The sequence below is a fragment of the Arachis ipaensis genome, chromosome B09, assembly GCF_000816755.2.
Source record: "Arachis ipaensis cultivar K30076 chromosome B09, Araip1.1, whole genome shotgun sequence".
Lineage (NCBI taxonomy): Eukaryota > Viridiplantae > Streptophyta > Magnoliopsida > Fabales > Fabaceae > Arachis > Arachis ipaensis.
Window position 1 is genome coordinate 142,745,069 of NC_029793.2, and position 22,579 is coordinate 142,767,647.

The window sequence follows — 22,579 nt, forward strand, 5'->3', positions numbered from 1 at the left end:
TACAAGTAAGTCTTTTACATATTTTTCTTGTGTGAGGAGCAGACCATCATCAATCTTAGAGACTTGAATTCCCAGGAAATAGTGTAAATTTCCCAGATCCTTAAGTACAAATCTGCTATTCAGCTGTTGAATCACTTGGTCAATTTCTGTGTTAGAGCTCCCTGTGATGATAATATCATCAACATATACCAAAATGAAGGTCCTACATGCACCTGAGAATTTTGTAAACACTGAGATGTCTGATGTTGTGGCAGTAAACCCCAAATGGTTTAGGTCCGTGGAGAGTTTTTGATACCAGGCGCTGGGTGCTTGCTTTAATCCATACAGCGCCTTTGTAAGCTTACACACCAGATTGTTATTGTTGAGTTCACACCACTGTGGCTATTTCATGTACACATCTTCACTTAAGTCACCATGCATAAATGCATTGTTGACATCAAGTTGGCGAATGCTCCAATTCATTGTAAATGCTGCTGTTAGAATTACTCTTATTGCAGTTGGTTTCACCACTGAACTATAGGTTTCAATGTAGTCTGAGCCAGGCTTTTGGGAGAATTCTTGTGCCACTAATCTTGCCTTGTGTTTTTGTAATGAGCTGTTAGTATTGTATTTCACTCTAAACACCCATTTGCTTCCAATTGCTTCTTTTCCTGGTGGTAACGGCACCAGATTCCTCATTAGTGCTTCATACTCAGCATCCATAGTCTGCTTTCACTCAGGATGAACTAGTGCCTCTTTGACATTCCTTGGCTCAATTGTAGCTTGCATGGCTCTTATCTTAAAAATTTCGTGTTTACTCCTGGTCATCATTGGGTGATTTTTGGTGGTGTTTGCATAGCTTGGCACTTCATTTGGTAGAGCTAGAAGAACAGTCTCTAGATCAGAGTTGGATACTGGGATTGGAATGCTGGAATGGACTGTGGGTGTGGAGAGAATAGGTGGTGATTGGGTTTGACGATGTGCTGTGTGTGGTTGAGATGGGGTTGGTGTAATGTGATGTTGATTTTGGTGGGGCATATGGGGTTGTCTTTGGGTTAGAGGGCTTGGTAAGAGAGGTATGATTGGTATAGTAGTGATGACACTTCCAGCGAGTTCTTGGTTAAGTGAGCTATCCAGGAACTTTCCTTCTTTGAATGAAAACCTTTCTTCATCGAATATCACATTTCTGGTTATGATCACTTTGCCATTGCTTGTGAGGCATTTGTATCCTTTGTGAAATGAGCTATAGCCAATGAACACAACAGGGGATGAGCAAAAATCTAACTTGTGCTTGTTGTATGGCCTTAGGTGTGGGAAACAAAGGCAGCCAAATACTCTGAGGCTATCATAATCTGGTTTTCTGCCAAATAGCTTTTCCAAAGGTGAATGATTGTCAAGGGTGGGTGTAGGCAATTGATTTATCAGATGGACAGCTGCAGAAAATGCCTTTCCCCAATAGTTTGTTGACATACCAGCTCCAGCTAGCATTGCTAGGCCTTTCTCCACAACATGTCTGTTTTTCCTTTCTGCATTTTCATTCTGTTGGTGAATGTGAGGATAGAAGAATCTGTGTATGATCCCACAAGCCTTCAAATCCTTAGATAAACTAGCATATTCAGCAGTATTGTCAGTTTGAAGTATTTTCAATTTAGTACTCAGTTGCAATTCAACCATTTATTGGAACGAGTTAAAAACCGATTTGAGCTGAGACCTTGCTCTGATTAAGTACAACCAAGTAAATTTGGAGAAGACATCAATGAATAGAACAAAGTAATAGTTTTCATTACTGTTAGGAATGGGGGCAGAACTCCAACTGTCAGAAGACACCAACTGCAATGGTTCAATGTACATAGAGTTTGACACAGAAAAAGGTAATTGGTGAGATTTTCCTATACTACAGGCCTCACACACAAATTTATTGAAATTAAATTGAACATTACAAGACTTTAGAATTGTGGACACTACATTATTTACTGGGTGACCCAGTCTGTTATGCCAAAGCAAAAACTTGTCTTTGTTGCACAGTGTTGTAGCATATGCAGCTGGATTTATTGAGGGGTTGAAATCAAGAAATTTGTACATCCCTTTTTCAACTTGTCCATGTATAACCACTTCACTGGTTTCCTGTGATTTCACACAGCACTTATTAGAATGGAACTCAAAGAATACTGCATTATCACAACAAAATTCATAGACACTTAGCAGGTTTTTGGTGATATCAGGCACATGGAGTAACTTTTGTAGGATAAACTTTCTATTGCTCAAACCAGATTTAAAACTAGATTTTCCAACAATATTTACATGCAAACCTGAGCTGTTTCCAACAACCACTTGATCCGAGCCTTCATACGCCTCTCCTTCCATTAGATTCTGCTGATTTAGAATCATATGGTGCGTTGCTCCCGAGTCCAGGTACCAATTTGAGTCATGGATGGTTGCAGGTGTCGCAAGCAGTGCTTGGGGTGCCTGGGAGGATTGAGCTGCTTGTTGGCCTTGTAAGTCTTGAGAATGTTGCACCTCTGCCTGTGAACTGAATTCAGACCCAAAATTGTTGCTTCTCTCATACCTGTACCAGCAATTCTTGGCTATATGGCCAACCTTGTCACAAACTTGACACACAGGTCTTTCATTGTTTACTGCCCTTCTATTACTAGCTTCACCATTTTGCATGTAACTTGAATTGTTGCCATGGTTTCTTTGCACAAAATTTTTGAGTGGCTGTCCTTGCTACATTATTATAGTAACTAGATCTTGGGTAGACATTTTGATAGCCTCCATTATATTGATTGTTGTAGTTTCTTTCATCAGATCTTCCATTGTTCTGAAACTGATCACCTATGAATCTGTCATTGTGAAATTCTTCATTGTTTTGAAATTGTCCTGAAAATTTGTTGCAATCATTGTATGAGAACCTTCCTCCTCTGCCTGATCTTCCTCCCCGATTTCGAAAGTCACCTCCTCTGTAGCCTCTTCTAAAGCCTTGTGCCATGTTAGCTTGAATAAACACCTTTGGTTTTCTGAATCTTTCCAACATACTCTCATGTGACAAGAGCAATGCCTCAAGTTCACCAACTGTGATGCCACCTGGCCTTGCAACTACCGTAGTGATTAGAGGCCTGTATTCCTCTGTTAGACCATTCAATATTGCATTCATATGATCACTTTCTCTCATTGGTTCTCCAACTGACGCCAGTGCATCTATGGTTCCTTTTAGGGCAAGAACATACTCATTCACCGAATTCCCAATCTTGATGCAGCTAAGTTTGTTCTTTAATTGTATGATTTTTACCTTGATTTGAGAAGTAAAATGATCATATAATCTCTTCCATACCTCAAATGTATATATGCACCCTACCATTCTGGTTGTGAACGATTTGGTCATAGATGGCAATAGCCATTATTTTAGTAAAGAGTCTTGCCTTTTCCATACAACAAATTTAGGATTCGCTTCTCCGTTTTCTTTGAATCTCATTGGTATTCCTTCACCAGTGATGTGATGCAGTAAATTGTGTCCTTCAATTGTTGATTCGACTTGATCTTTTTACTGCAGAAAGTTGTCTTCATCGAGCTTCATTGAGATTGGGGAAGAAGAGAAGTTTGGTTGCACAGCTTGTTCCTCAGCCATGGTTGTGGATCTGAGCTCTGATACCATGAAAGGTATCAGAATCTAAGCTGAAATGAAGAAGATGGAGGAGTCCCAAAGTTCTGTTATTGAGAACTGTAAGCATTGAATTGAAACTAGCTTAACTGAAACAGTTACAAAGCCCGCTTATAGGGAAGTTTGTCACAGCTGGCACACTATTCTGGTTGAGGTCTAACCACCTTCTAACTGTATTCTACTTACAGAGTTACTCAATACTCTATCAGTCAATATAAAAAATAATTATTTGTACTGATATGACGTTACGTAATTGAATACATCATATACATATAAAACTATTTGACACTGAAAATTAAATTTATATTTTTAAATGTATTAAATACATTCAAAATATTAAAAAGGTTCACCATTACCTTTTTAATAAATTCTTTAAAAATACTTTTCAAGCTAAATTCACTTTTTTAAAAACACATTACAGAATGTTTTTCACTTTTTTGTTTTTAAAAGCTGAGTTTTTGTTCGGATTTCAGATTTGAGATCTAAGTAGAAAGGTCCATGTTTTTTTGGTCTCGGAAAGGTCCAATTATATGGCCAAAAAGAAGGCCCAATGGGGTGATAGTTAAGTAGTTAAGCCCAAAGCATAGTATAAGAAAAAAATCTGACAAAAAAAAAGAGAAGAAAAAAACAATCGTTATTTCTCGTTGTATTCTCTTCGATGATGACATGAAAACCGTGAGAAGGTGCCAGAGATTCTGTGGCAATGCTGCCATCCATTTTAGGAAATTAACAGTTCTTGCTGAGTCCGAACCAGATTTCTTAGAATCGAAACAAGTTCTTCATGCGGATGCGGATAAGGATGCTACTCGTGTTTCAAATCTGCACTATCTTGTGCAGTTATATGCTAAAATAAGATCATCCATGGCAGGAAGGGCATGCCATGCTTATGCTATTCGTATTGGATTGGAATTCGACGTTTTAACTTCAAATATGATCATTAACATGTACTCCAAATGTGGTTTAGTTGATGATGCTCGCCAAGTGTTCGATGAAATGCCGGTGAGAAGCTTGGTTTCGTGGAACACAATTATTGGAGCACTTACCCAGAATGCAGAGAATCAAGAACCTCTCTTACTTTTTATTCAAATGCAAAGAGACGGAACCCCTTTCAATGAGTTTACCATTTCCAGTGTTGTATGCGCATGTGCCTTGAATTGTGCCACTCTCGAATGCATGCAACTGCATGCTTTTTCAATTAAGGCTGCCGTAGATTCAAATTGTTTTGTTGGAACTGCTTTAGTTGATGTCTATGCCAAGTGCTCTTCAATTGAAGACGCAAGCCGAGTGTTTGAGAGTATGCCCGAAACTAATGCTGTTACGTGGAGTTCAATGTTAGCAGGATATGTTAAAAATGGTTTATTTGAGGAAGCCTTGCTGCTTTTTCGTAATGCTCAGCTTATCGGTTTTGATAAGGACCCATTTATGGTTTCTTCTGCTATCTGTGCTTGTGCAGGTATGGCAACTTTGATTGAAGGAAAACAAGTGCATGCTATCTCATGGAAATCTGGATTTGGTTCAAACGTATATGTTGCTTCCTCCCTTGTAGACATGTATGCTAAATGCGGCTGCATAAGGGAAGCTTCCCTTGTGTTTCAAGGAGTGGAGCTGAGAAGTAAGGTTTTATGGAATGCCATGATTTCAGGGTTTGCTAAGCATGCTTGTGCACTAGAGGCCCGGATCATATTCGAAAAAATGCAGCAGAGAGGGTTACTTCCTGATGAAGTTTCTTACGTATCTGTATTAAACGCATGTAGCCATATAGGTTTGTATAAAGAAGGAGAGAAGTACTTTGAACTCATGGTTAGAGAGCACAATCTTTCGCCCAATGCCCTTCACTATTCGTGTATGATTGATATTCTTGGTCGTGCAGGATTGGTTCACAACGCATATGACTTGATTCAGAGAATGCCATTTGAAGCAACTGCTTCTATGTGGGGTTCACTCTTAGCCTCATGTAGAAATTATGGCAATATTGAGTTTGCTGAGATTGCAGCCAAGCATCTATTTGAAATGGAACCTAGCAATGCCGGAAACCATGTCTTGCTAGCAAACATCTATGCAACAAATAAAAAGTGGGAGGAAGTTGCCAGAGCAAGGAAGCTTCTGAGAGAGAGTGATCTTCGAAAGGAGAGGGGTTCGAGCTGGATTGAAATAAAGAACAAGGTTCATTCGTTCACCGTTGGTGAAAGAAACCATCCACAAATGAATATGATTTATGATTATTTGGATAATTTGGTAGAGGAGTTAAAGAAGCTAAATTACAAGGTTGATACCAACCATGATCTGCATGATGTAGATGAGAACAGGAAACAGATGCTTTTGAAGCATCACAGTGAGAAACTTGCTGTTTCCTATGGATTGATGTCTTTACCTAGTGATATAGATATACCAATAAGGATTATGAAAAACCTAAGAATTTGTGGCGATTGCCACAATTTTATGAAACTTGTGTCTAAGTTTACTAGTAGGGAGATCATTGTTCGAGATACAAACCGCTTTCACCACTTTAAAGATGGCTGCTGTTCTTGTGGGGAGTTTTGGTGAACTTCTTCACTCATGAGGAACCAGAACCAATGTGTAGAATCCAAGGTATCCAAAATGTCTGCCATGTTAGGTATTACACACAAAATTGGTACCTAAAGAAATCAAATTGAAGCTTCCCAACAATCATTAATACTATCATTATAATTCTTCTTCTCAGCACTTTCACCAGTACCATGTTATGGGTTCTCTAACTGCCTCAGAAGCTGAAGAGATTGTGCAAAATGAAGGAAACCTAGCTATGGGGTTCTGCTGCATTGCATCGTCTTGTTAGTGATGCTCAAGAGATGGAGAAAAAGGGAACTTGTTGCGACGAAAGAAGAAAGCAGGAGAGCGACGACTACAAATTGCATTCTGAAAATTTAAGAATTCGGTGGGTACATTTGCAAAATCATAAATTCACGGGCTAAAATGTGTTGCCTAAAATTTAAAGGTCTTGAATGAAATTTTTTCAGTGTCTTTTTTTTTCCCGACTGTTTGTAAGTAAAACTCTCGACTCCAAAAGGGAGATTAGGTCAACTCTTGGTGCTTCCAGGACTACAAATCAAGAGATCACAAGAAGTCACGCTCAAAAAAACTAAAACAGAAATTAATACAAAAAAATACGCCGACACAACATCATAAACAACACAAAAGCAAAAATCCTAACCAAATTAATATCTGACATTTCTGCAATTCATTGATAGAAAGACAAAATATGGCTACATATTACGGAAGACACCAACATGACTTCATAAGAAAGACAGTACAAGAATTCAGATTTTCGATTTCATTTTCCTCACCTATATTTTGTCTAATGTAATTTACTATAGTCTCGTCATTGCTACAAGATAGATCAAATTGCGATCCTATTATCCATATTTTAGTAGCTTCACTTTCGAACACATCATCTTCACTTGTACTTAGAATTTCTGTTTTGCTCTTCTTCCCCCTTTTGTATCCTTTTTTCTTGTACTACACTTCTGATTTGATCCTTTTTCTTCCACCATCTCGCCTTTTTTATTATATGTTTTAACTTTTATCTTTTGATTTTGTTAAAAGATTTTTTTTCTCCTTCACATAACACTTTCTCACACTTTTCATTTTCACTTGGGTTAGTCTCTTATTTCTAAAACTTGGCTGAAGTAAGTTTTTTCTAATATCGTCTTCAAAATCTGGTGGAATTAAAGGATCCGAGATCAATTCGTTTTTTTATCTCATCATGAATCTTCTTGCAATTAAAATCATTTATCATTTATTATTGTCATAATCTCAAAAGTTTCATGTTAGAACTCTAATTGAATTTTTTAAATGTCTTCTGTATTTCTGTCATCCATAAAGCACTTTATAGTTTGAATCTTTTATGTATTTCGAATTTTTTAAAATATTGTATGTCTAAGAACCTCCCCCATCCTCATTTACTTTTATCCCACAATGTCTATGACCTGTTTTTCGTGCTTGTTTTGCAATTTAGACTAACTTGTATACCCATACTAAATTTTCATGGCGACAAATATAAAGTATAAAGTATAAACCCATAAATTTCTAGATATTTTATTCTTTTTAATGACCATGGTATTAAATTCAATATATTTAAAATCAAATAAAATTATTAATTTCTAATTATCTCGTATAATAGCAAATTATAAATTTACTCTAAATGTCAAATTATCAATTTTTTAAAAAAAAAGTGTTGAGGATGTTATACAATTTCTCCTTAAAGCACATTTTAATTATCAAATATTAGCATTTTTATGCTAAAAAATTGTTGCTACTGACAGCAACTCAGCAAAAGCTACAAATTTCACTAATATATACAGATCGATGAAACTGTACAAAAGTACTATCTTCCGTAGGCAATCTTTAATCTTTACTCAACAGATGAAAAGGTATGGAAGAAATCATTAGCTGCTACAACTTTATGCTCAATGAAGCTCTTCGAAACCCTGCCACACAAGCACATGAGAATCAATTTCCATATTCAGTTAGCCGATTGATTTAAATGAGATACAATGCTACTAGTAAACGTCCTGAAATAGCATACCTTAACAAAAATCCATAATTATGAGCTGAAGAATCCTACATCTGGAATCCATTTTCAATAAATTGCTAATACGACTGAAACTTCCGTGGAAGGAGTACTACAAAACAGAAATTTCCTTCTTTCCTCAGTGATACTCCATAGAAATACATTTATAAAGTTGGGGGGAAAAACTCAAAATAAAAATAATGAAAAAAAAATTTGAAGAGTTACCTTCTGCTATATTACAAAAACTTCGCTGGGGAAATATCGTTTCCGGGTCCATTTTCTGGGAAGAAGCAGCTAGAGACAAGCGATGCTTACTGCAGAATGCAATCAGATTCAGTAAATGTAAGATTTCCCAAAGCTTCGTATGAAATTCTGTCATTAATCCATAAATTTCACATATCTACAGCAATGATTCGAGAATAGGTATATTGAGTTAAAGCAATCGATATATTCTTGGTATCAACTTCACACTAATTTTAAACCTTTTATATGATTTATTGTTTTCCTTCTCTGTTTAAATTACGACTCTGTATGTGCCCCCATGTAATCAAGTGCACGATGGTTTTCAAACCGAGGCATGTCATTTACAGAGGATGCAATGAAGTTTGTTTAAGAGTAAAGACCAAAAACAAGAACAATCACAAACCTTGCCCATGAAGGAATAAACTTATTATTTGGTTTGTCATCCTCATCTTCATCTTCATCATCTGATTCTTTATAAGGAGAGATATCATATGATTGCTCTTGAAATGGGTGTTCGTTGACGAAGGCATCATCTTCAGATGCTTTGATCAAATTGCTCGTCGCCTATAAATATATTTGTCAGGATGACTGTTTCGCAACACAAAATACAAATGCTGATTATGGCTATAATAAAAGTGAGCCTTAATAGTACCTTTTCTTTATTAGCATCACCACTCATAGCTTCAGAATATGCAGGACAGCATTCTTTTATTTTATCATTTGTCGAATTCCTGGTATTCAAAGGTTCACTTTCAGAAACAAGCTCCAAATTACCCTCACAGATGTCCATTTGCAATTTCTGATGATTTTCTTTCTCATCCATAAGTTTCTTGCTTTCTCGGACTTGTTCACCCTAGACCAGACACCCCATGCATCAGCATTACCAGTAATAAAAGGCAGACAAATTAAATAGTAAGAACTAAATTATTAGAAGAAGGCTCTTACTGCTGCTCGGATTTGTACTTGTTTATCTTCTTTCTTAGCGTGTATCTTCTCTTGCTCATGATGTTGCTTCTTTGCATCATTAACACGCTTCCTTTTCCTTTCTTTTTCCTTTTTCCCTTCTTCTTCTCTCTGTCTCTTCTTTGCTGCCATTTCTGCTTCCTTTTTCTTCCGTTCTTCCTCCTTCTTTTTCTTCTGCAGCTCTTGCTGCCTTTGGTTATGTTGCTCCAATTTTTCCCGCTCAATTCTTAATGCCTCCTTCTTTATCTTGCGTTCATTCTCTTTCTTTTGGGCCATACGTTTTGCAGCTTCAGCAGCCTCCAGGGCCTTGACTTTGACATCCCTTTTGCCTGCATGGTCACACAGCTTAAAATTATTGCAAAACTAAATTTTCATAAATCACGAAAGGAACAATATTCATGGGTAATCCTAAGCCTGTATGATGAATTTCAATCTGGAAGCGGGTAATGTTGTGACAGGAAAATAACTTCATTTTAAGTGTAGCCAATGTTTTTTTTAAAGGGTTACCTGTAGCAACTGCTGCTGATTGTTTTTGTTGAACTAATGGAATGAAGGAAGTGACGTTGGAGACAATATTGTTGTAGGAAGTCTTCCCTATAGAGAAAGTGGAACCTTGTTTCAAACTATCTTTTCCAGATAACTTCGGCCTACTGGGCTTGCTAACTGATTCTGTAGTCCTCTTGGCACCATTTGCTCCAAGAGGAACACTCTGGTTCTCCTTTCCCTTACCCGTGAATCTTTTCCTATTGCTATCCTGCTTCTTTCTTGCCTTATTATGAGTACCACTGAAATTCACTTGTGAGCCCACAAAATCTATACTTCCCGCGGTTAACATATCATCTTGTAAAGCTGATGCAGAAGGTTTTGCTCCATCCATAATATCAGCAAGTGGTTCCAGTGTAATTGAGCTAGTCATTCCTTCTGAACCAATGCCCTTTTGGGATGTATCAGCAATCTCATCAACATTTTCATTTTCTTCACTAATGCAAGGAAGCTCCAGTTTCAAACTCTGGCGCTTCCCTGAACTTCCATAGGAATTAATTTTATCCCAAAAAGTTTGAACTGAAGGTGTGTATTGAACCTTACTCTTTGGTAGGCAATCAGAGAAGGCCCTTGAACTCTCATCGTTTTGAGCAAGAGAAGTCCTCAAACTCATCCCCTCCAAAAGGCCATTAGGTAAAGACCGACAAAGACCTAGTATAGTATCTAGCTTACAAGGAGTTGAAGAATAACAAAATGGAGAATGCATGAATCTGGATTTACCAAGGGACGAATAATCTACCGAGTTGCTCAGTGGATTCATTTTCTCGAATTCTATCTGATCTCCAGTAGTACATGGCTGTATATTATCGGTCGGCATAATGAACCCATCAAACTCTGGTACAGTAACATCTGCGTCAATCAAATCCGCGCACTCGATCGCTGGAGAAACAGAATAAACATTTGAGAACCTAGCATTTCCTTCCAGATAAATTCTTCCTTCCGAGGTGCCATCTTCAACACAGGTTAGACGTTGAGCACTTTCCTGTCCACCATTTAACCGAGGATGCCATGAATCATCCCTCTTATCTTCCAAAATAAGGTTCTCTGTGCTTCTGTGCCTTCCATCAAAAAGAAGTTTCTGCCCGACAGGAAAACCATTGAAATAGAGTTGATTAAGAAAGATGTAATAAAACAGAAATATACATGAACGGTTATTCTGTATGATCTATTATTACGTCATAAGATTTGCATTATCATTCCATATAACTCAATGTTTTTTTTTTAAATTAGTAACCAAGGCTAATCTGCTATTCCGGTGTGCATGTATTGTATATTGAGTTGTGAATCTGGGATTTTTAAGTAACTAATCTCTCTCCACTGTATGACACGTTCATTACTCTGATTGTACATAAAAATGACATGGAATATTCAGTGGTATCAACTTAGACAATCAATATAATCTTTTCAGATTGTAAAACAGAAATAATATTTACCTCTGCTATTCTCACTTTAACTGAGGACCCTTCCATTGTTTCACAGGGCTGGGTACATTGCAACTCTTCTGATAGGCTGTTACAAACATATGGACGTCCTGTACCATCCTCCTGATCAAATGTCAAATGCTGATCTTGGAGAGCTTCAGAATTATCTTCTTCAGTACTCAGGTCTCTACCTACAGACTTTTGGTCAATAGAATTAAGTGGCTTTTCAAGAAACTTTGAAGAGGAAGGTAGAAATTCCACTCCTTCAATTTCCATCTTTCTTCTTTTATGCTGAGAGCACAAATGATTCACATCATAACTCTCTTCGGAAGATTTAAAAATCTGGAACTCAGTTGAAATAGTATTCCTTCCATCGCTGAGCCGTTTCTGCCTCAATAAGTCAACTTTTTTGCATAAGGAAATGTTGTTTGGGGCCTCAACAATCACTTGGTCTATAAGAGCAGGAGATGACATCCCAACTGTAAAGTTTGAAACTGTTTCATCTGTGTATTTTTGCAGAATATCTCCAGTATCAACTGCAGAAAAAGAATCACCCAACTCAACATCACTTTCATCAAATTCCAGTTTACTTCTTACAGAACCAGATTTTGATGCCTTAACTTCCTTTGACAAATTTCCTGATGAATTTTGACAGGCAACTTTCAAAGGACTTGAAGAATTCATCAAGGAAGAAGTAAGAATGCAGGATTCTTGCTGAACTACAGTTAACTTTTTCTTTGGTGACACAGCATTCTTTGGTTTCCTAGATACATCTGCCTCCTCAAAGTGGCTTGCACAGTATTTCATCTGAGGCCCTTCTCTGATCAGAGCTTCCTCTGTTTCCAGAACATGCATCTTCTCCAAAGATTTACAGTTAACTTGGCAACCAGGAGAAATTTTGTCATCAAGCTCATTCACTGGTTCCAACAAATTTTGAGGTTCTTCTGGTGACATATCCTTCTGTCCTTCTTCAGTATCAGGACTAGAAATTCCTTTCATACTTGACTCTTCTACATGATCAAATTTAAGTTGCTTGGGCAACATAACAGTACCAGAAGGCACCCCCAAGGCCGAAACATCCATCCCAGCCCCAGGGCTAACAACAGTGACTCTAGTGCCTAAACAAGAAGGATCTTTTCCAACTAAGCCATCCAAATCAGCATAAACTTTGACAAAAGTTGCATTTGATCTGTCCTTGATATCACCATTGGGAATGGCACCAGATGGTACAATTTCTTGGCCATCCAAAATTTTCTCAGCCAGAGCTGTTTCACAGTATAGGGACTTGACAAGTAAAGACCCACCATCTAAATTGGAAGCACCCACAGGCCTTGAAAATCCTTCAGCTGCAAAAGTAGTCACATCTGTTGTATTTCCAGAAGCAGATTCAATATTCTCTTTCTCTGCAGGATTCATGATCATTTCTGCATTGGAAACAGAATCCTTGTCACTAGAAGACAACCTTCTAGCATCCAGTTCAGGAAGCTGTTGATTCTGAGACTTCTCACCAGCAAACTCAGAGCAGGTGCCAATTTGGCTACAAAAGTTTGAGCTAAGAGGCTTTGATATATCTTCAATGTGATTCTGTGACTTTGAATCTGTGGTTAGGTTTACCATTCCACTACCACTTCTGCTCAAACTTTCTTTTGATTTTACAACACAAAAGTCAGGATCCTTTTGACTACACAAGGCACCAACAACAGACACTGCACAATCTTGTGAATGCTGTGAAACTAAAGGTTGAAATGATTGCACCGACTTATTAATAGAATTGCCATGACACCCAGTCATCAAAAGGTCATCAGAGGGTGATGAAGTGGAATTTCTAAGTGAATCTATCCTAGCACAACTTTGGCTTTCTTTATTATTGCAAAAGTTGCCATCTTCGACTATATTTGTCCTACCTCCATTGTTGTGATCAGATGATTTGCTTAAATTGGTTAACTCAACGGGAGCTAATGACTGCATCAAACCATGAACTTCAACTCCTTTGCCTCTGTCTATGGTGCTGTCAATCTTCATGATTTCACTATTGTATCTTGACTGTCTGGAACTTCTGGATTTTGTTGTACGATAAGCACTGCTTCTAGCTTCCTTCATTTGATGCTCTTGTTTGATTCCTTCCTTAGCTTCACATCTTTCATTTGTAAATAAAGGTTGGTCAACTAGCTCCAATGGCTCACCCAATTTATTAGGTGCACCATCTGCCTTAATAATCGAAGAGTTAGCAACATTGAAAGAGTTAGATTTCTGAGCTATGCTCGTAGATCTTGTTATTCGACGAGAGAAATTAAGCTTGTCACTTGTTTGAGTCTGACGGTAACTTCTTACTTCTTTGGTGGAACAACCTTGAATGTTGGAATTAAAATCCTTGATTAATTCTGGCTCCTCACTACTGTCTGCCTGTACTATTGGAAATCCAGAACCTGTAACTGTCCCAGCACAGATGCTAGCATTGTTATCATCTCCTGACCTGCGTTTGGGTGGTTGAGCACTGGTACGTAGCTCGAGAGCCCTCTGCCTTGATTTAGATCTTTGTAACTTTGCCAGTGACAAAGCTGGGTCAACGTAACTATCTGAAACTCTTGGTTCCATTTGATTCTGAGGAGATATAGCACCAGAATCCAGTTCGGCAGGACCACTTGAGGCACATCCATCATTGTTGACAGAGCAATCTAGCAAATTTGAAAGCCTGTCTCCTTTGTTATAGTCTTCTCTCGGAGCATGGATTTCATTCTGTAAACCACTCTGATACAGAGCAGCCTCTGATACGACACCGAGATTGCTATATAGACTGTAACGATGACTAGAGAAAGGAACCCCAAACGGTGGCTGAGAAAATAGAACTTCAGAGACAAGATCATCCTTGTTCAAATCTGCAAGGGGAAAAAATATCTAATAAATCAGGAACAAAATTCCTAAAAGAAAATTAGCTAAGTGAGAACTGAGAGAAGTTGTGTTTTAAAATAAAAAACGAAGTAAACCTACTAAGTGAAGTAAGTGGGAACATCTATAGTTTTAAGGAGAGGGAACTACCATTGGAGACAGCAAATTGCAGTTTGTAACAGCATATCACTTATTAGAACTAAGTGAATCCACTGAACGAGTTCAGAACTTAACAACAAAACATTTAAACAAACACAAGGTGTGCTAAAAGGGGAAACAGAGTAAAATCTAGAATAGCAAGATAAATGGCAAGTGCACGAAGAAGGAGTGATAGGCACCTTTGGGAAGTGAGTAGTTGGAGAGCCAGGGAGGAGGGGGAATTCCGTGGAGGATGAGGTTGGGGTAAAGGTGGTGCTCCCACGCAAGGTACTGCTGACGAGCCTGCTCGATTATCCACCTCTTCCTCTCGAAGATCTGCGCCACTTGCTTCTCCTTCGCCGACATTCTTCAAACCTTCCTTCCTCCTTCGCAATTCACAATTCAATTTCACACACTTCACACTTCACCCTCCATTTCATTTCTTCGATCTTCGTTCATCCATCCAGAGAGAGAGAGAGAAAGAGAGAGAGAGATTCGTTTCAGATTTGGATGGACGGCGGAGATGTGTGGGGGGTGGGTTTGGTGTTGGCGCTTCTCCGAATTCAAATTTGGCGAAAAGCGACTTTCGTTCTGCTTGTTTAGGATCGAGTTGGATTTACCCGTTTTTTATTATTAAGACTTAATTATAAATAAAAATAATGTATTAAAAAATATAAAAATTTAATTAAAAATTTGGTAAAATTATAAAAATTAATAGAATAATTAAACTTTTTCTTTTTATTTGAGGTTTGTCGTTCTTTTTAAAAATATCCTAACATAATTAATTTGATTAGTAGAATTGTTAGTCCACTCATCTAATTAAATAGATGTCAACAGTTTAAATTTCTGCAACAATTTATGATGGATTAATTCTTAACGTATTAGATTATATAATCGTGTAAAAAATTAAAAAAACACTCTTAACATTTAATTATGTTCTTAATGTTTTTTACTTATTTAATTTTATTTTTAATATTTTTTATTATTTATATTTTAAAAAATATTTTATACGAATGACTGATTTGGTAGTCGTTTTTTTTTATATATCTAATAAGATTGTTAATAAAACAGTAGATAAAATAGTGGCGAATTAAAATTCTCTTTGATATATTTTTTAAGATTCTTTTTGACTTGTCGTTGGTCATCTCTCAAAGTACACTAAGATTATTTCAATAGAGTCACTCACATAAAAATATTTAAAATATTTTTTTAAAAATATTTTTTAATAATTAAAATTTAATATATATAACTAATTAAATTGTGTTATTTTTATTAAAATTAGATCGGACAAATCAATTTAGCCAAAAAATTAATAAATTAAATTTTAAATTAGTCTAAATTAATATTTTTTTATAAAAAATAACTAATTAAAATTTAGGATTCTCAAAATTAATATATATAATAGGAGTATTTTAATTATTTTATATAATAGGAGTATTGTAGTTATTTTCTATAAAAAATAATATTAATTTAGACAAATTTAAAATTTAATTCATCATTTTTTCGGTCAAATTAATTTATCTGACCTAATTTTGATAAAAATAATACAGTTTAATTAATTATATGTGTTAAATTTTAATTATTAAAAAATATCTTTAAAAAAAGACGTTTTGGACGTCTTTATCTAAATGACTCCTTTATTTCAAATGAATACTTATGTTTTGATAATATTTAATTAACTCAATGTAGATTAAATTTTGCTCTAAACTCATTTTTGGTGGAAGCAACCATTTTTTACTCTTCCATCCTTGAGAATTACCCTAAAATAATAATACCATGTTAATTATCTATTTTAACATTTAATATTAAAGAATGATATATTAGTCTCAACCATTCATCACTTCTTTTTTTTAATAATTTTATATTTCAATGTAATTTTAGATAATATTATTATTCAAAAAACATTTAGTTTTTTATAATAAAAAAAACACAAATCACATTCACATTAATCTACTTTTAATCAAAATTAATTTTATAAAAGTACAATCATACTAACATGTATTTGCAAACGTTATTCTCAAATACACATGATATACTCCACTTCATTCTCTCAATATAATAATCTTTTCATTATAGATTTATCTTTATTTTATTATTATAATTACTACAACACATAAAACGTGTGATGCCGTTACATTTTTGTGTCAATTTTCTTGTAGTACTTCAAATAGGTCCCAAAAATTTGGCATTTAACAGATTTATTTTTTTTAAAAATTAATTAAGTCTTGGGTCTTTAAAATTATTAGATATATACCATATAGGTGTCAAACTAGATTAAACCGGTTAACACGACATTCTCTCCCCTACGTGGAGGTTGTAGGTGTGATGTGTCAGGTAAAGCAACAGGTGTCGCGCTTAGGACAGATTAGTCTTTGGACACGTGACTAAAATGACGTCGTTTTAGAACAAATGCCAAACGACACCGTTTTGAGAGGACAGATTCGTCCCCACATTTGTTCCCTGGTTTTCAAAACTTCGATGTTCTAAAGTAAAATAGGTCTCCTAAAATTTTTGTTATAAGTCAAAAAAGTCCTTGAATTTATAGTATATATGTCAAATTGGTCTCCTCGAATTAAGCAACTAGAACCATAATTAGAATCAAATTATGATGAAATTATCCAAAGTATGTCAAAATATGCAATCCCAAGCACATGAAATGACATATCTCAAATATAATTATAGTAAAAAAATTAGAATTCGTCAATATCCTCATTTAGCATTTTGTTCTTTTGCAAAACTTTGATCTCTTTTTACGTTCATTAATTGGGTGAATACTAGATTCTAAGTTAGCAGAAGTGGGATCATACTAATATATTGCCTTGTGGTCATAGTAACCCAAGTCCAAATATTTCTATAGTTAAAAAAAAAAAAACAGATCAAGTCAATGTCTATCAGAGAAATTTTTTTACTTCTCCATTAATGTACACAGGTACCCATTTGTTGTTTTTGACAAAATTTTCACCACAGTGAAATACAGGTACTATGTCTTTACTCATCTAAATACCAAAAAATAAAATTCTGTCACAAGTTAACCAAGCAACCAACCCAATACAACAACATCATAATAGAATAAAAATTTCAAATACCTACATTATTTTTGTTATTATCAAATATCAATCCGTAACCACTTTACAACTCTCACTTAAGCTACACCTACAACAAACTGACTTTGATCTACCCTAAATATACATCACATGCACGTTCATCATTCTTCACTCTTTACTGCCAATTTAATACAGCAAAAACTAACTTAACTTATCTCAAACAATGGTGATATGCACGACACACCACCACCAAACAGTCACACATTGTCAAAGCACCATTACAAATTTGGATAAACGTTAATGGGGCTGAAGAATATGAAGGGTTAGGTCATAAAATCTAGCTGAGTGTTTGAGATACTTGTAATTTTACAAAGAGAAAGGGAGAGGATACGTTTTTTTATACAAGGTACCAACTTAAATTCAGGGACCTTTTTTACTTATAACAAAAATTTCAGGGGACCTATTTGATTTTAGAACGTCAAAATTTCGAGAACTAAGTAACAAAGGTGGGGACGAATCTGTCCTCTCAAAACGGCATCGTTTGGCATTATCCCAAAATGACGTCGTTTTAGCCACGTGTCTAGGGACTAATCTGTCCTGAGCGTGACACGTGTTGCTTTACCTGACACGTCACACCTACAACCTCCACGTAGGAGAGAGAGTGTCGTGTTAACCGGTTCAACCTGGCTTGGAGACCTATAGGGCATATATCTAGTAATATTAGAGGTCCGGAACCTAGTTAATTTTTTTGAAGAATAAATCTGTCGGATCGCCAAATCTTTGGAGACCTATTTGAGATATTACTCACTTTCTTTTATCCTTTCCGATTTATAAATGTAATATTTTAATTCTTTAAAATCTTTTTTAGTAATTTCTTTTTTCTCTTAAAGACTTAGATAAATCCATCACAAATTCTTCCAAAATTACGAATTTGGATAAATGTTAATGGGGGTGAAGAATATGAAGGGTTAGGTCGTAAAATCTAGGTGAGGGTTTGGGATACTTGTCATTTTACAAAGAGAAAGGGAGAGGGTATGTTTTCTTATACAAGGTACCTACTTAAATTCATGGACCTTTTTTACTTATAACAAAAATTTTAGGGGACCTATTTGACTTTAGAACGTCGAAGTTTTGAGAACCAGGTAACAAAGGTGGGGAAGAATCTGTCCTGTCAAAACGGCGTCATTTGGCGTTGTCCCAAAATGACATCATTTTAGCCACATGTCCAGGGACTAATCTGTCCTGAACGTGACACGTGTTGTTTTACCTGATACGTCACACCTACAACCTCCACGTAGGAGAGAGAGTGTCGTGTTAACCGGTTTAACTTGGCTTGAAGACCTATATGGCATATATTTAGTAATATTGGGGATCCGGAACCTAGTTAATTTTTCTGGGAGACAAATCTGTCGGACTGCCAAAATTTTGGGACCTATTTGAGGTATTACTCATTTTCTTTTATCCTTTCCAATTTATAAATGTAATATTTTGATTCTTTAAAAACTTCTTTAGTAATTACTTTTTCATCTTAAAGGCTTAGATAAATCCATCACAAATTTTCCAAAAACCTAGTTAGATGAAAGAATTTTTTATCTATTAGTATTTAGTAGCACTCATCAATATGTGTAATAATACCATCCATATCCATATTAAATTTACAAAAATAATAATGCCATCAAAATTTATTGATTTTAATCTCATTTAGTCATTAACTCAATTTATTTAATCTAATTTTTTAGTCTAGTAATCTAATAATATATTTTATTTCATTCTTTTAAACATTATAGCTAACTGATGAACAAAAACATTAAATTATATGATAGTCTCCTAGTATTTCTCCTAAATTTGAGGTTGAAGACTAATAATAATGACCTGAAAATACTTCTTGTCCACATTCAGATTATTTTTAATTTTGCATAAATATGCAGTAATGGCTCATTAAAAAATTGAGACTTGCTAATAAACGTGAGTCTTGAATAATGAATACACAGGGACAAGAAAGCATGCATGAACCAGCTTTCATTCTCAAGTCAGTGTGCTCAAAACCACCTTAAGTGGGTTTATATAAACCTCCCCTCACAAAAATCTTAAAACATATCTTAGACTCTCGTCACTTTACTACAATGGAAACACCACCCACCATTAAATCACCAAAAAGTGAAGCTGTTACCCCTAAGTTGAGAGATATGCTGAACATTGATGTTGATACTAATAATGTTGTTGCTCATCCTCCGAACTCAATAATTACCCTCGATGTACTTCGTAAATATTTTATGGTATCCTTTGACCTCAATCAACCTGTTGCTAAACTTGATCAGGGTGAAAATGAAAACTTTATGGTAATAAATTAGTGTTGAATGGATACATGCTATATTTGGTTTTTACAATTATTATTTAGGTGATACTATACATATAAGTATTTTTGTAATTAAGTCTAAATAAGTTGGCACAAGTCTAGAAAAAAAATTGCATGCGTCACACATTTGTATAGTACAAAAAATTTTGCGGAATGTATTTTGTTGGTTTCGTGAGTCATTGTCCTAGGTATGTAGTCGTTCAAAAATTTCTATGTTGTGCATCAAATTTATGTGTTATTCATATTTTGTTGGTTAAATATCAATATTCTAGACACATGATTTTTCAAAAATTTACACAAAAATTTAGGCATTGTTACCAAAATTTTTATGTTGTGCACCTTAATTTTTATGCTTTGCATATTTTGTTGGTTGAATATCAATATTATGGGCATACGGTTCTTTAAAAAACTCCGTATTGTGCACTAAATTTATGTGTTGTATATATTTTGTTGGTTAGATTTTAATGTTTTGGAGATATAATTCTTTAAAAATTTAGTAGTTTACTCGACATATAAAAAAAGAGGGAAAAAAAATGCATGCATGTGACTTGGTTGAAAAATAGTTTAGCCAGCTAGCTTTATTGTTATTCTTTGCCTTTTTCATTGATTGATTGTATCTTTGAAGGTTGTTGAATCATCAGCTGCTAAGGGAACAGAAAAGAAAAGCAGCAGCATGAAGTTCATGAAGAAGAAAGCAATGATGAGAAATATGAGGATATCATCAAGTTCTGAGAATGCTGAAATGGAAAATGATGAAGATGTGGATTCATTGATTGTGATGGGATGCACTGATTGTTACATCTATGTGATGGTATCCAAATCCAACCCTAAATGCCCAAGATGCCAGAATCCCAACCTGTTGGATGTGCTTGAAGTGATGAACTTTCCTAAGACTGCTAAGCCTAATAAGAGAATGAGGATCAGTCAAATTTAATTTGGCATCTCTCAAATATATCTCTCTCTTAAAGTTTGTTAATTAAGAGGCTTGTTCTTATTATGTCTTTTTAATTACAACCTTTTTGGCTTATGGTCTTGACCGAGTCGTGGTCTGTTATGCAGAATAAAATTGAATTATGCTGATTCAATAATAAGAATAATTTTACAATAATAATTTTCAGTATGCAGTATTCATAATACTTTAACTAAATTTACAATAATAATATCAACCACTTATTTAAGGATTAAAATATTTCATACATAACAGTGAAAAAAAAAATAAGATTATAGTTGAAAGGTATCCAATTTAATCACCCAACAGATATTATGGATACATAATCTCCCAACAACCACCTAAAACAAACACTCAAAGCCCAACAATAACATCAATGCTAAAGCTAAAACATAAAAACCAAAAACACAACGAAACCGAAAAAACAATCCTAACATGAAAGACACCAACTACATCAGCACCCCTGCCAAGAAAAACCACTACCAAGATATCCCAATCTCAAATATGTAAAACCTTCCAAAAGTAACACAGAGCCAAAATAAAACATTGTCCCTCTCAATATAAAGATGAACCAATAACAACCAAACATAATCATTCCTAATAACATATATCCTCTTGTCCCATCTTCTTTACTCCTTCATCCCCCATATTTTTTACTTGAAATCTCCTGTAGTTTGGTTCTAAAAACTCTACCACCAAGAGAAAGAGAGGTAGCAGGGAACATATGTACCACCAAGCATCCCCAATAGCCAGATGAAAACATCAACAGCATTGGGTATGAGGCAGAACAAACTAACTAACTTTAGCTGACTGCACATGCTTTATCATGTGTAATCTCAATATTCTTAATACTCGTAACATCAATCCTACTGTTTGACCTTTGAAAATTTACGGGACAAACTGAGAACTGTTATATGCCAATTGGTCCAATTACAAGAGTAACAACTAAAAGAATAAAAGAAAATTTTGCAAACATGGCTAAATCATTTGTTCAGAAGATGCATCAAGAATTAGACAAGACAATGACTAATAATTATAAAAAATCAAACGTCATATTATTTACAAGATGCATTAAAGACTCTTATTAATTAAAATGAATTATATAGGCATCACTTTTTTTTTGTATACTGGAAGCCCTAAGGCCAGGAACAAAACAAAAAACAAAACAAATTAACGGAGAAAAGAAACCCCACTTCTATTAGCAAATAAAATTAGAGTGGTCTCCTTGGGAGGTGGATCCCAAGTAGCATGCTCCCTGTTTTGATTTAGTAGAAAATTTGCAATTTCATAAGCTAATTGATTAGCCTCTCTCTATATATATGTCATACGTGCACTTGCCATTCCCTGTTGCGAAGCTCTCTGATCCTTCTGATTGGGTGGGCTAGAGTTGGGTGGCATTTTGGAGGGTTCTCCATCAAATTCACAGTTGCTTGAGAGTCTGTTTCTAGCTCAATCCTTCAAAATCTTTTCTCCCATGCTATCTCCAGTCCCTCTCGTATTGTTGCAACCTTCGTTTCTATTGCCTTTGCATAGATCAGACGTCTGGCATCCCATAAATCCAGCCACTATCCGCATTTCTGAAAATTTCAGCGCAACTACCTTATCCAAGGTTACCACTTGAGGCCCCATCTATATTTGGCTTGATCCAATCCTTTTGGGGTGGTTGCCAAGAAACTGTCAGAGACTCTTCATGCTGATTATTCTCTATTCTTCTTCTGGCATCCCTAATTTCCCTTGCTAAGTTCCTTATTTTCATCTCTTTGATTCTTAAGGGGGTATTTATATTAGAATGTATATATTCATTCCTAAATTTTCATATAAGCCAAACTGCTGTGACAAAAATATCCTTC

The 22,579-nt window shown here is 35.4% G+C and overlaps 3 protein-coding genes across 5 annotated transcripts; 2 read left to right on the plus strand and 1 right to left on the minus strand.

Annotated features, from left to right (window-relative positions):
- LOC107616763 (pentatricopeptide repeat-containing protein At5g04780) lies at positions 4,251-6,837 on the plus strand. Of its 3 annotated transcripts, none has more exons than XM_021111015.1 (2): positions 4,251-6,226; positions 6,339-6,837. In XM_021111015.1, the coding sequence occupies exon 1, from the start codon at positions 4,304-4,306 to the stop codon at positions 6,179-6,181; it is 1,878 nt and encodes a 625-aa protein (XP_020966674.1). In that variant the 5' UTR covers positions 4,251-4,303; the 3' UTR covers positions 6,182-6,226; positions 6,339-6,837. The 3 variants fall into 3 exon arrangements, with proteins under 3 accessions (XP_020966674.1, XP_016174180.1, XP_020966675.1); XM_016318694.2 differs by having other exon boundaries at positions 4,251-5,399; positions 5,508-6,837; XM_021111016.1 differs by having other exon boundaries at positions 4,251-4,931; positions 5,091-6,837.
- Positions 7,823-14,992, minus strand: LOC107618745. Its single transcript, XM_016320887.2, has 9 exons — positions 14,581-14,992; positions 11,369-14,232; positions 9,900-11,013; positions 9,375-9,721; positions 9,082-9,282; positions 8,833-8,993; positions 8,412-8,500; positions 8,202-8,298; positions 7,823-8,103 (listed from the first exon to the last, which is right to left on the minus strand). The coding sequence occupies exons 1-8, from the start codon at positions 14,744-14,746 to the stop codon at positions 8,267-8,269; spliced, it is 4,974 nt and encodes a 1,657-aa protein (XP_016176373.1). The 5' UTR covers positions 14,747-14,992; the 3' UTR covers positions 7,823-8,103; positions 8,202-8,266.
- Positions 19,414-20,886, plus strand: LOC107617232. The gene is made up of 2 exons (XM_016318985.2): positions 19,414-19,763; positions 20,406-20,886. The coding sequence occupies exons 1-2, from the start codon at positions 19,548-19,550 to the stop codon at positions 20,712-20,714; spliced, it is 525 nt and encodes a 174-aa protein (XP_016174471.1). The 5' UTR covers positions 19,414-19,547; the 3' UTR covers positions 20,715-20,886.